Source organism: Orycteropus afer, unplaced genomic scaffold (assembly GCF_000298275.1).
Source record: "Orycteropus afer afer isolate SDZICR_OR568_19922 unplaced genomic scaffold, OryAfe1.0 scaffold00020, whole genome shotgun sequence".
Classification (NCBI taxonomy): Eukaryota; Metazoa; Chordata; class Mammalia; order Tubulidentata; family Orycteropodidae; genus Orycteropus; species Orycteropus afer.
In genome coordinates, this window is record NW_006921607.1 from 11,647,137 (window position 1) to 11,661,133 (window position 13,997).

The 13,997-nt window shown below is 40.1% G+C and overlaps 1 protein-coding gene across 1 annotated transcript in view; it reads right to left on the reverse strand.

The window, feature by feature from the left end:
- Positions 1-1,030: 1,030 nt before the first annotated feature.
- Positions 1,031-13,997, reverse strand: part of NFS1 (NFS1 cysteine desulfurase) — a 33,330-nt gene continuing 20,363 nt past the window's right edge. Inside the window, exons 6-13 of the mRNA XM_007934613.1 lie at positions 9,728-9,821; positions 8,975-9,109; positions 6,338-6,495; positions 5,809-5,914; positions 5,652-5,733; positions 3,490-3,573; positions 2,987-3,076; positions 1,031-1,094 (exon numbers count right to left, since the gene is read on the reverse strand). Coding sequence (XP_007932804.1) covers positions 1,031-1,094; positions 2,987-3,076; positions 3,490-3,573; positions 5,652-5,733; positions 5,809-5,914; positions 6,338-6,495; positions 8,975-9,109; positions 9,728-9,821 — 813 coding nt within the window. The remainder of the gene's footprint in view (positions 1,095-2,986; positions 3,077-3,489; positions 3,574-5,651; positions 5,734-5,808; positions 5,915-6,337; positions 6,496-8,974; positions 9,110-9,727; positions 9,822-13,997) is intronic.

The window sequence follows — 13,997 nt, forward strand, 5'->3', positions numbered from 1 at the left end:
CATCCCTAGAACACATGGCATAGTAGCCTCTCCCAATTATTTCCTCTTAATACTCTGTTTTTTCTTCCATTGCACTTATGATAATCTATAAGTCTTATTTGTTTACTTCTTATTTTCTTTCTCTCCACTAGAATGTAAGCTCATTGAAAGCATGATTCTTTTGGGTACTGTTAACCAATATATCCCCAACATCTGGAATAATGCCTGGCTCTTGGCAGGTATTCCAGCAATTATTAAATGAACAGATATGCAAGCAGATCCAGTCATCAAAGGAAATCAAGTGGAGTGGTAGTTTGCTCCACAATTCCCAAGGGCAGCTTCCACTTTGTCCTGAGCCACATAAAAGTCACAGAACAAATAGAGTAAGGTGAATTTATTTTTCCAATTGTAAATTAACAAATTTTAAGGAGAGAAACATAAATTATTTTAATAATAGGTAGAGTCATACAGATGTTTATACCTCTGTTAGGTAAAAAGAAAAGAAAGAGGACGAGAACAGAAAGGAGATAAGCCTAAGTAACTCACTGTTCAGTCTAGAATCAATAAGAAGAGGTGGCCTTTGGAAACACAAAAAAGATTAAATCTCAGTTGATTAAGTATGCTCCTGAAGGAGTCAATCAAGCTGAACAGCAGAAAATGACAACTCAAATGTCCACGTACAGCATCAGATTCCCAAAGAGTTTTCTTCCTGTTCCTCTGGCTCTCTCCCCACCATGTACACAGACACTTCTAGCAGCAATATCATACCAAATGTCCCTAATGCTTCACAATGAGAATGTGAACGTCCACTGTAAGACCTGAGGAAGATTTCTGGAGAGAACTGGGGGGAATATTTCCCACCAAAGTTGCCTAGGCTTGGAAAAGATAGTTTTCTTGTGTTTCTGTCTTGAAGGTGGACTGATGCTGAAGTTAGCTGGGCTACAGCAATTCTGGTTTAGACATGGAACACTCTCTGGGTATAACAAGGTGCCTGGTGTGCATGAGTCAGTGAGGCAGGAGAGACCAAGGCCAGCACAAAGTGCGAACTCTTCTAGTGTTGGGTCCACTTGATGCTCTTGAGATCAATGCCATCCTGTACCATCTCCCAGAGAGGGCTGCCAAAAAGAGACACTGGTGAGTGAGGGCTCAGAGAGGAAGCATTCAACATTGGCTCCAACACCCTTGGCAGTGACTTGCCTCCTTCAGCCCTTGTATCTGCTCCTTCTTCTTGCCCTGGCAGATCCCAACACACATAGCTAGCAAGTCTTCTCTAGCTATCTGAAAGTCCTTGCCCATTCCAGCTAATTCCCAACTGCAAACAAATAATAACTAGCTACCCTAGGTTCAGGGTTTTAATCTTGAAGTTCCTATCTCACTTTTGAGAAGCTATGGACAGTCTCCTTGGGAGGAACCAAGACCCTTAAGCCCCATTTAAGCAGCAAATTTCAGGCTTTCTACTAACCTCCGTCATGAAGGGCCCACTAGTTTCTAGGTTTTGCTCTACTTTCCATGTAGGGCTGGGGCTTACCCCTAAATCATCTGGGTTTTTGGGGCACCCTCACTCTATTCCTATTATCTTCATCTTCCTTGAGTTGGACTCTGGTTCCAGTATCCCTAGATCCAATACAAAGAGATCAATTGGAACTTAGACCTGGGCATCTCATCATACAAAAGAACTGCTACTGAGAAATCTTGCTAAGCTCTGACCCCATTTAGCTTGGATATTTTGGATAATGATACCACACTTTACTTCAGGGTGCTACGACTATGGTATTCTGTGGTTTATATTTCCCCAGTTAATTTTTTGCTTCTCTATATCATGCTCTTCTTGGTTTACTCTCTTTTATACTATGCATTCCCAGTATGCCTTGCCATATATGACATTTTCCAAGGCTATTTAATCATCTCCTTTCTGTCCCTTCTCTTCCAGAAAAATTATTATGTTATTGTTGTAAGGGGCCATAAAGTCAGCTCCGACTCACGGCGACTCTATGTACAGAATAAAACGCTGCCGGATTATTATAAACTCACAAAATGGGGCTCTGGCTGAAAGCTAAAGGGATAGAGGTTGAATTCAGTTTGCAAAGGTCAGAAAGAATAAGGTACAGATACTAAAGCCAAAGATAGGAGGACTAAAAGTTTGCTGGCAGCACAGTTGTAAAAATATCCCTTGGATATGCCAGACAGTACCAGAAAGCCAGGCCAAAGGAAGAATACTGAGCCTAAGAAAGTTGTGAAAGCTGTAATTGCTTCATAGATTCAGCTGGGCCCTGGGAAGGAAAATCCAGAGCCCAGAGAGGCCTGCAAAAGCTCATAAAGGGAAGCAGAGTGTATACATAAGCTTTCTCACTACTGACAACTGGACCAATAAAATCTTCAAAGTCAAGTTGAACCAGGACAGAGCCATGCTGTGAAAAAGTCCAGAGGCCTCAATGTTCCCAGGAGGAAGCTGAGCTCTATGGCTTCTATAGGAAACCCTGGTGACAGCTGACTAGTCAAGGACCCCTTGGCCTTTACATGCACCTTCACAAAGAGAACGCTGAGCAGTGGTTATTAACATTTTGACAATCTGATAAAAAGTCTACACTACCCTCAAAAAAAAAACCCACCACACTTCAGAACATTGAGCATGTAATTTCAGGGCAATCGTGTATATCTTTGAAGTTAAACTACAGAACCAAAACTAAGAATCCCATCTTGAAGACAGTTTTACTATAACTAGTTTATAAATCATTAATTTTTTATTGTTATTGCTGCAATGACAATTACTAATGCTATCAATAATAATGAAAAATACTATCAGCATTTATGTAGCTCTTTATACTTTAAAAATACTTTTATCATATTCTGAAAGCATACAGCTGAGGGGAACCTGCTTTCTTGCTTCATGGGACCTCTAAATTTTAAAATCCAAATACTCCTAAGCTTCACTTTCTGGCAGTATGAACACAAAGCCTAAGGAGAGGAACCAGCACTTCCATGGGGTCTCCAATACAACACCACAGACCTCATTTCTCGAAGACGCTTCACATGCTGGATGCACTTCTCCACGGTGTAGTCCACTTCCTCCTCTGTAGTGAAGCGGCCAATGCCAAACCTGAAAAAGGCAAAGGAGAAGAGCTCTACATCAGGGAAAATTTATTCAGCAAATATTCACTGAGGATCTCCTACATGTAAGACATGTGGTCCTTCCCACCTAGGCCAATCCCTAAGTCAGTGTTTCTCAGCACGTGGTGTGTGAACCACCCACATTTGAATCACCTGAGAAGAAGGTTCCTGCACCTCCTCCAGACCTAGTGAATCAGAATCTCTGGGTGTGGAACTCAGGAATCTTCATCTTTCACAAACCTCCCAGGTAATACTCAATGAAGTCTGAGAACCACTGCACTAGAAAATTTCAAGAACCAGGAAAGTATAAGAAAAACTAGATTGAGAAAGACTACAAAAGGAAATGAAAGATGTAAAAGAAGACAGCCTGCCTTTCATAAATGTTGCAGCTAACTCACTGACCTGATGGAAGAATGAGCTAAATCCTCATCAGTGCCAATCGCTCTAAGGACGTAAGAAGGCTCCAGGGAGGCAGAGGTGCAAGCACTGAGGAGAGACACAAAAGCCTTGCTCAGTTCATCATCAACTGCTTTTAGTCACAAACTCCTAGGCCCCTGGAGTCATACCATACAAACAAAAGAAATACAGTCTGGCAAAACTAAAGAGCCAGATGCTGCCCTACCCATCATGGGATGTGGACTTACCTCCTTCAGCCCCTGTGGTGGATAACAGCTAGAGCAAGGACACTGCCAGAGTATGACAGAGTATGATAGAACATGGGCTGGGTTTGAGAAAAAGGCAGCACAGTATCCTGTGCTCATTGCAGAGATTAGATATACCATCTGTACCAGTCTTGAGGATAAATAAACCCTAGTGGCTTTTGGAGCAGCCTTCAAATCTGGAGGCCTATGGCAGACCTGCTACTGTAACCCTATAACAGGTACGTACATCCCCAGGGACCACAAAAGGCACAAAATTCTACCCCAGGAAGCCCTCACTGGGTGGCAAACTTTAGTATGTGCCAAATCAGCTAAAAAACCTGTCACTTCATGGTCACAGGGGACATCAAGCTCAACTGGCATAACATACTACACAAAAACATTGTTCGACATTCTACTTTGGTGAGTAGCGACTAGGATCTTAAAAGGCTGCAAGCAAAAGAATGAAGAAAACCAAAAATTCATGGAATCAATTAGTCCTAGTGACTGGTACACCATCCAATCTGCAGCCTACACAACTATAAGACCACAAGAACTAGATGGTGCCCGGGTACCACTGTCCACCACTTGCAAGGGGATCTATATAGGAGATCCTGGATAGAGAGGGAGAACAATGTGGAACAAAACTCAAAATCATTTGGAGAAAAAAAAAAAGAGGGAACCAGGCTTGCTGGTCCGACAGAGCCTGGTGGAACCACTAAGACTATGGCCCCAGCTGCCCTTCAAGTCTGGAATTGAACCCACACCTGTGGCTTCCAGCCAAACAAAAGACAGGCATCTGAGTTGAACATTTACCTGAGGTAGATACGTTCCTTGGAGACAACAATCATGGGAGAAAGAAGGGCTGTTTATACACAGGAAGACAGCTCAGGGGGCAGGAGTGCATGGAGGGATGGACACAGGGAAGAGGTGACTATCAGGAGAAAGTGGGAGGGGAACTATTGCATTGTGGTAAATTGTGGTCAACGTCATGAGACAAAGTGTATGTGAACCGCTGTATGGAAAGTGAATTTGCTCTGTAAATTTTCACCCAAATCACAATAAAAAAAAATGTAAAAAAAAAACAAAACAACCTTGTAAGCAGCCATCTAGATACAATGATGGCTCTCTCCTCATCCAGAGCAAAGAAGAATGAAGAAAACTAAAGACACATGGAAACAATTAGCCCAAGGGACTAGTAGACCATGTGATCCTCAGCCTATATGACCATGAGACAAAAGAACTAGATGGTGCCCAGCTACCACTGTCAACCACTCAGAAAGGGATCAGTGCAAGAGATCCTGGATGGAGTGGGAGAACAATGTGGAAAAAAAAAAAAAAAAAAAAAACCCAGGTTTACTGGTCTGATAGAGCCTGGTGAGACCCTCGAGACTGTGGCCCCTAGTTATCCTTTAGGTCTGGAACTGAACTCACTCCTGTGGCTTCCCACCAACAGCCAAACAATAGACAGGCATATGGGTTGAACATTTACATCAGGCAGATACACTCCTTGGAGTGATCAATCGTGGGAGAACGGAAGGGCAGTATTTGCACAGGGATATAGCTCTGGGGGGTGGGAGTGCATGGGAGGGAAGGAAAAAGGGAAGAGGCAACTACAGAGAGGAAATGGGAAGAAAGTTGTTACACTGTGGGGAATTGCAGTCAATGTTATGAAACAAAATATGTATGAATGACTATATGGAAAATGAATTTGCTCTGTAAACTTTCATCCAAATCACAATAAAAATTTTTTAAAAATAAAAAAACTGTCAGTTATAAAATGACCTTTACCCTTAACCAAAAGCTATTTTACTTATGATTTTTCAGTGTTCCCACTTGCACACTGGAAGCTTACTAAGCTGTTATGGCACTTAGAAGCCAGGCTACTCAACCCTGCTCAGTCCCTATCTATCTGGTCCAACTCACCTCCCTGAGGATAAAGCAACATCCTTGAGTGCCATCAGCAGACTCTCTCCTTCCACATATGCAAAGGAGAGGTTGATACAGCCTGGAAAAAAGGACCACTATGAGGGGGCTCTCAGAGTCTCAGGCTCTTCTAAAATGGGAGGAGAAAGGGCTATACCTGGATAATGGTGCTCAGGGTCCCCATTCATCACCACATCTGGAAGGCTCTTCATTATCTTCTGTGTCAGTCGCTCTGCTAACTTTGAGATTCGCTTGTGGTCATACTAGGAGTAGGCAAGGGAGGACTAAGCATAGTGACCATCCACTAGCTCAGAAACACGTAAGTTGAGGAGCCCTTCTATATCCAGAAGTGACTATGCAAGAGGGACACCTATCATCCTATGTGCCTCATGGAGCCCACTGTATCCTCAACACACAATAGTGCCTGGTATGCAAAAGGTGCTTAGTAAATAAGACATTGGTCCCAACAACCCAGAAACAAATGATTAATAACTATTAAAAGAGCTTAAGTTTGGGAGTCTATAATATCTCACTTAGAACAAGTTGCCAGAAGCACCAGAACAAGGACAGGTTTTCTTAAACCTCCTCTTCCTATAGAAATCTGACTCAGTTGTTTCTGAGAAGCCTCTAAATAGGAGACCCCACATAGGGGAAGAACTCGTAGAAGGGAACCACTCTCCCCATACCTCCATCTCTTGTTGTGCCACCTCACACGCAGCCCCCAGCCCCACCACCAAGGGTGTGGGCACTGTCCCAGACCGCATACCCCGCTCCTGCCCCCCTCCACTCTGCAGGGCCTCCACACGCACACGGGGCCGGCGGCGAATGTAGATGGCACCAACTCCTGGCAAACAAAGTGTGGTCACAAAAGAGAGAAAGAGATACGCAGATGAGACAAAGTATCACTTTCCAAAGTGGTCAAAATAATCTTTCAACTTGTCTATAAGGTGGAATTTTTCTAAATAAAAAATGTTGGGGTAAAAGAAGAATGTCAGTAAAAGCATAATATTTAGCAAAATTATTTATCATCAGGTGGGTGACTAGCAGTAGGATTAATGAACAAAACGGTTTAAAGTAGCTATCTATCCATGTATAAAATAAGTCATTCATTATAGCATTATTCATAATAGCAAAGATTTGGAACAACTTATATGCCCACCATTAGGGGAATGGTCAAATAAACAATGGTGTGCCCACACAATGAAATACCAAGCAGGTATATAAAAGAATGAGGAAGCTCTTTCTATACTGTACCGATACTGTAAAACCTCCAAAATACAATGTTGGAAAACCAGTGAAATCCAAAATAAAGTCTGTACTTTAGTAAAAGAAAAAAAAAGATGCACTGTTATGCTTAAACAAGTAAGATGCAGAACAATGAGTATCAGATGCTACTCTTTAGGTAACAAAGCAAAGGAAAGGAATAATTCTAGAAAAATACCAAAGAAATCCCCTGCTCAGAGAGGAACTGCATGGCTATTAGAGGTAGGAGGTCAACTTTCCACTGTGTATTTTTGCAGTTTTTGAATTTTGAACCATATCAATATATTACATTTCTTTAAAAAAACAACTTTGAGGAATAAAAAGGAGTCAGAATGGGAGTAAATTTGGTACCATCTCCCAGGGTGTATCAAAACGTAAAAATGTGTAAAACCTGTGAATCATCAAACCTTCTTTCAGGAATTTCATACTGAAATACGAAAATGAGTGTGCAAAGACAGTTACTAAGCAGTCAAGGGGTTTTGAATAGAGTGGGTACTTGACAAAGGTCATTTACTGAATCTTCTCCCACACAGGATAATTGTTCAGGCAGAGACTGGAGATACTATAAAAACTAAAACTGAATGAAGGACCCAAATTTTGTTATGAAAGATGCAAATTTTAAAATAATTTATGCACCAAACAATATTTATTAAGAAATATTTCATTTCTCCATTTAAAAAATAAAATTCTACTATCCTCCGCTATATAAATCTGTGCAGTTTCCAAATTCAGAGAGCAAGTGCTCAGACACCATAATGTGGTGAAAGATACATTACCTAAATCTACTTAAATCTTGAGTTCAGAAATCAGGACTTTGGATACTGAGAGATATCTGTATGCATATAAATGCTAATCAGAGCTTCTGATCAATATGAAATCATCAGCTTCATCAAAATAGGTATGTTGTTGTTGCTGTTGGTATGTGCCGTCGAGTCGAATTTAACTCATAGCGACCCCTCCATGGGTTTCCTAGGCCGTATCACTACAAAAGTAGATTGCCCCATCTTCCTTCTGAGGAGTGGCTGGTGGGTTTGAACTGCCAGCCTTCTGGTTAGCAGTCAAGTGCCTTAGGCACTATGCTACCAGAGCTCCCCAAAATAGATATGGCTATTGTGAAAGCCTATGTGATGTAATGCTTAAAGTGCTTGGCTACAAACCAAAAAGTCAGAGGTTCAAACCCACCAGCCACTCTGTGGGAGAAAGATGTGGCATTCTGTAGAGATTACAGCCTTGAAAACCCTACAGGCAGTTCTATTCTGTCTTAGAGGGTTGCTACGAGCAGGAATTGATTGATGGCAATGGGTTTTTTTTTTTTTTGGACACAAAAGCACTCTTTCCAATGTGTGGGGAACCTGAGAAGACATCTTACATACTTCTAGGAGGTCATCACACTTTTTCCCCCAACATATACATCCATATGACACATCCTGTAGACAATGAAAGTGTACTGGCACAAGTATCACCAACAACCACAGGTCCTTACCCCAGAGACAAAAAAATTCTTTGTTATGGCTGCCTCCATAATACAGAGAATAATAGTCTCTTCCCAAGGGTTGGGGGGAAGAAACAGAACCCAAGCTTACAAACATTCCTAATGCCAACAATGCCATAGGTGATAGAAAGGTATCCCTGAGAGACTAACAGAACCACAAACTACTAAGACTTTTAGGAACAAAAATTAAAAAACATAAAAGACCATATAATCTCACCTACACTAAAGTGAGACACTAAGAATGAAGGACGCAAAAAATGAATACCACAGTGGGGCAGAAAAGATAGCCCGGCCTATCTAGCTAACTTGATATGACAAAACCTCTTGTTAGCTTCCATATGCCTTCTATGGGTTTTCTAAACAGACTAGGAAGAATGCTCTACTGTATAGTAAGTTCTATGGATTACACATGGGCAAGTATTCCTCATTATTGCTAAATGACAACTGCACTCTGCAAGGCACTCCAGTTCCTCTGAATGCAAAGACAGACCTGAAAGACTTCAAGGAACACCTGTTCAAGGACTTGCTGGCAGGTACAAAGAAGAGGAATTCTAAGTAATGCTAGTACCTTTTGGACCATAGATTTTGTGACCACTGATGCTCATGAGGTCAATTTTCATGTCGTTGACATCAAGTGGAATTTTCCCAACGGCCTGGGCTGCATCAGTGTGGAAATATACCTTTCTGGAACTGCAAATCCGCCCTAAGGAAACATCAGAGGGAAAGACCCACAGCACAACATTGGGAAGTCACCCATTTATGGTCCCATAATGTAAAATTGTGATCTCATTAATAGCCTCTAGCCATACAGTAAATCATTTCTCTGTCTTTGGGTTCTAGCCTCCTTGACTGGAATAAATAAGAATGAGGGCAAAGCATCAAGCCAAAATACGCCTGATGTTCTGACACACAACACTCTTCCCATCTCATTAACCCTGGCCTTTCAGTATATCCGATTAACATTTAGGTTATGTTTTTTATTTAAAAGAAGAAAAATTAACAGGTCTATTTGCTAACATGCCTAAAAGTTTATAGGGTGAGTCTCTGGTTCTACATGGGGATAATAAAGAGATGTTCTAAAGGGGAAAGAGAAAGAGGAAAGAGTGGGTTTTGTTTTGGCTTTCCACCAACTACAGCAAAACAAAAGAAACCTAAAGGGAACTGGCTATGTTACTTACGATATTTCCTTGAGAAAAGTACTTAATTAAGCTCTTTCCCTTGATTTCCTTACTGCACTCAAAGTGTGCCGTTCCCAGCCCAATCTTGCTGCCTATACAGATCCAGTGGTGGGCATGAATTAGGGTATATCTATGATACTAACCTATTTCCGCAATAGGCTGCTTCACTCCAATCTCATTGTTCACAGTCATGACTGACACCAGGCTGGTATCTGGCTGGATGGCAGCCTCCAGGTCCTAAGAAAATGCAAGAGTGAAGAGACTCTACATTGCCAACAAAGTCATCTTTCCTAACTCCAAATGTATGTGTGAACTTCGTCCTGACAAAGGGCCTTTCATTAAACACCTACTGGAATGGTTAAAATAAAAAGAGTGACAACACCAAATGCTGCCAAGGATGCAGAGAAACTGGATCACTCATACACTGCTGGAAGGAATGAAAAATGGTACAGCCACTCTGGAAACAGTTTGGCAGTTTCTAATAAAACTAAACATGAAATTACCATATGATCCAGCAACTGCATGCTTGGGAAATGAAAATTTTAAGTTCATGCAAATACCTATACGAGAATGTTCATGATAGCAAAAAGCTAGAAACAACCATAATGTCCTTCATGGGCTAATGGTTATACAAAATGTAGTACATCCATACCATGGAATATTGCTCAAGAATGAGAAGAAACAAACTATGGATACATGAAACAATTTGAATGTATCTCCAAAGATTTATACTGAAAATAAAAAGTAAATCCTAAAAAGTTACATATCGTATGGTTCTATTTATATAATATTACTGAAATGGCAAAATTACAGAAATGGAAAATACATTCAGGGCAATTAAAGAGCAACAAAAGGGATCACTGTGGTGATAGAATGGTTACCTTGACCTACACAGGTGGTAAAAATGCATCGAACTAAACACACACAAGTACAAGTACACCTGGGAAAATTAGAACATCAGTAGACTGTATCAATATCAATATCCTAGTTGTGATATTGCTATTGTACTATATTTTTACATGATATTATCTGAGGGAACCTGGACAGAGGTACATGAGATCTCTGTACTGTTCAATTGCAAGTAAATCTGTAATTATCTAAAACTAAAAAGGTCAATTAAAAAAGAAAAGGAGAGAGGAGTCTTTACTACCTAAGATTGTAAGCTGCAAAGAACAAAGTAAATAGCAAAAAACAGGGTTGCTATTAACAACACAAAGTGCAGGATCACATCTGACCAAAACATCATATATCTTAAAGAAATTATTAATCAATCCACCAACATTCCTTCCCTAGCACTTGGTCTAATGTAGGCTCTCAATGTTATGTTCTCTCTCAGTTCCATGTTTGCTTTCTTCGCTATATATATTCCAGTTTATAATTATTCCCTTTACAGTAGTCCCCAACTTAGAACAGTTGGCATTTAAGTTATAATGAACCACATGTATGACTGTCATTTTTTTTTTTTTTTAATTTGTACATCTTATCCTTAGAGATATGTACTATCCACAACATTATAAACACTGGCCTTCTGCTGAAAGTACGGGGGACTGCTAAAAAGCCTTCCAAGGAAGGCTCCTCGGAAGCGAGAATGGCCAGACTGTATCTCACCTACTTTGGTCATGGTGTCAAAAGGGACCATTCTCTGGAGAAGGATGTCATGCTTGGTAAAGTGGAGGGTCACTGAAAGAAGGGAAGGCCTCAACAAGATGGACTGAAATGGTAGCTGCAGTGATGGGCTCAGGTACAGTAGGGATTGAGAGGCTGGCACAGGACTAGGCAGTGTTTTGCTCTACTGTACATAAAATCACTGAGTCAGAGATGACTCAACAGCATATAACAACAACAATAACACTACAGCACAGAATGTGATGATGCTATTCTCAGATGTTCACTCGATGACATTCAATATTACGATTTACTGTTCAAACCACTGCCCTATAGCAGGCTATGAAAATAAAAAAAAGAGAGATATTCTTATACCAGAACCAACTTACAATGGAGCTGTCAGAACAGAACGCTGTCATAAGTCAGGGACTATGTGTATATGTTCATTTACTTGTTAGCTGTCCCCTTCACTAGAATGTAGGAAATAGGCATACCTTGTTCATCACCCTACCGCCAGTACCTGGCACAGTGGTACAATAAATAAGACCAAGTGAAAAAAAGGCAACACGCTAAGTATTATAAGAATTAAAAATACAGAATGGCAATAACAACAAGTCTTCACGAAACAGCCTGGTTGGAGAGACAGACATAGACACACAACAGAGAACACAAGTAAAAAGCCATTAAGTGTTGAAGAACTCCAGAGAAGAAAGAGATCATAATATATTGGAGAAGCCAAGGAGATACTATGATAGAGGTGGGACTTGAGCTAAGTTTTTAAAAGATGGAGAAGATTAAGGTAAGTACAAAGAAGATAGTACAAGATCAAAGGTGAGAAGATATGTAAGGAAAGGCCAAAAGAATAACTGATAAAGATATCTTACGGAGATATATAGGTCTGCATGGTTGGAATGGAGGGTGTTTTGAAGGGCCACAGTGGTCAGGAAGACTGAAAAAGTAGTATTCAACTAGCATGTACATCCTTTGAGGTTAGCATTATCCTGATACCAAAACATGACAAAAACATCATAAGAAAACTACAGATCAATATCCCTTCTGAATAGAGATGCAAATATTAGTAAACTGAATCCAACAATCTATGAAGATGATTATATATCATGACCAAGTGGGATTTAACCTAGGAATACAAGGTTAGTTAAACATACAAATATTAATCAATGTAATATGCCATATTAATAAAGAACAAAAATTATACAATCACCTCAATAGATGTAAAAAAATCATTCGAAAAAATCTCACCACTTTTTATGATAAAAACACTTAACATACTAGGAAAAGAAGGGAACTTCTTCAATCTAATAAAAGGCACGTATGAAAATCCACAGCTAACATCAAGCTTAATGGTGAAAAACTAAACGCTCTCACTTCTATCAACACTGCACTAGAAGTTCTTACCAGGACAATCAGGCAAGAAAAAGAAATAAAAGGCATCCAGATTGAAAAGAAAGAAGTAAAACTATCTCTAGTCACTGGTGACATGACTTATATATAGGAAACCCTAAAGAATCCATACAAGTTAGAGCTAATAAATAAGATGACAGTAAAGACACAGGACACAAGATCAATGTACAAAAATCAGTTGTATTTCAATATTCTAGCAATGAATAATATAAAAATAAAGTTAAGAAAACAATTCCATTCACGATAGCATCAAAAGAAGAAATAGGAGTACAAAGGAAGACACTGAGAGGTATGCAACAATAAAGGACAACTAGAGTAAACATTATAACATACATAATCTTGCAACAGTATATAATAATATAATAACACCAATAAACAATAATTTGGGAGTGCATACTAAATAAGTATGCTAAATAGATGTGGAAGGTCACATGAGACTACACTTGAGTGCATATATAGATATGGTTGGGGATTTCTCTATACACATTTGTATGTAAGTGCTGCATGCATATTGATACATATAATAGAGCACAAAGGGGAACAATTATGGAAACTTCTTAGACAAAACTAAACACTTCGTGGGACTGAGCTACTAGGCATGAAGGCTAAGAACCATAGTCTCAGGGGACATCTAAATCAAATGGCAGAATATGGTACATAAAGACAATACTCTACATGTCCTAGTTTGGTGAGTAGCATCTGGGTCTTAAAAGCTTGCAAGTGGCCATCTGCGTTACAACTATTGGTCTCTTCCTGCACAAAGCAAAGGAGAGTGAAGTAAACCAAAGACTCAAGGAAGCAGTTAGTCCAAAGGTCTAACGAGCCACGTGAACGATACAGCTCCTCTAACCTGAGACCAGAACTAGATGGTTACCACTACCATCCATTCTGACCAGGGAAATAATAGAAGGTTCCAGTAAGAATGGGAGAAAAATGTAAAATAAAACTCAAATTCATAGAAAACACCAGACTTACTGGTCTGATATAGACTGAAAAAAACCCTGAGACTATTGCCCTTAGTCACCTTTCTAACATGGAACTGAAGCCACTCCTGTAGGCCACTTCTCAACCAAATAATAGACTGGCCTATAAAATAAATAGTAACAACCATGAGGAATGTGGTCCTTAGAACAATCAACTGTATAAGACCAAAAGGGCAACATTTGCCCAAAAACAAAGATGAGAAGGTGGGGAGGAGCAGGGAAATGAGGAAACCAAGGTGGAACTAAGGAGAGTGCTAACACATTGTGGGGACTGCAACCAGAAGGGGAGAGACTATTTGCAAATCATACATTTGATAGGGTTTAGTATCCAGAATGCATAAAGACCTCCTACAACTCAAGAACAAAAAAGACAACCCAGTTAAAAAATGGGCAAAGGCATGAG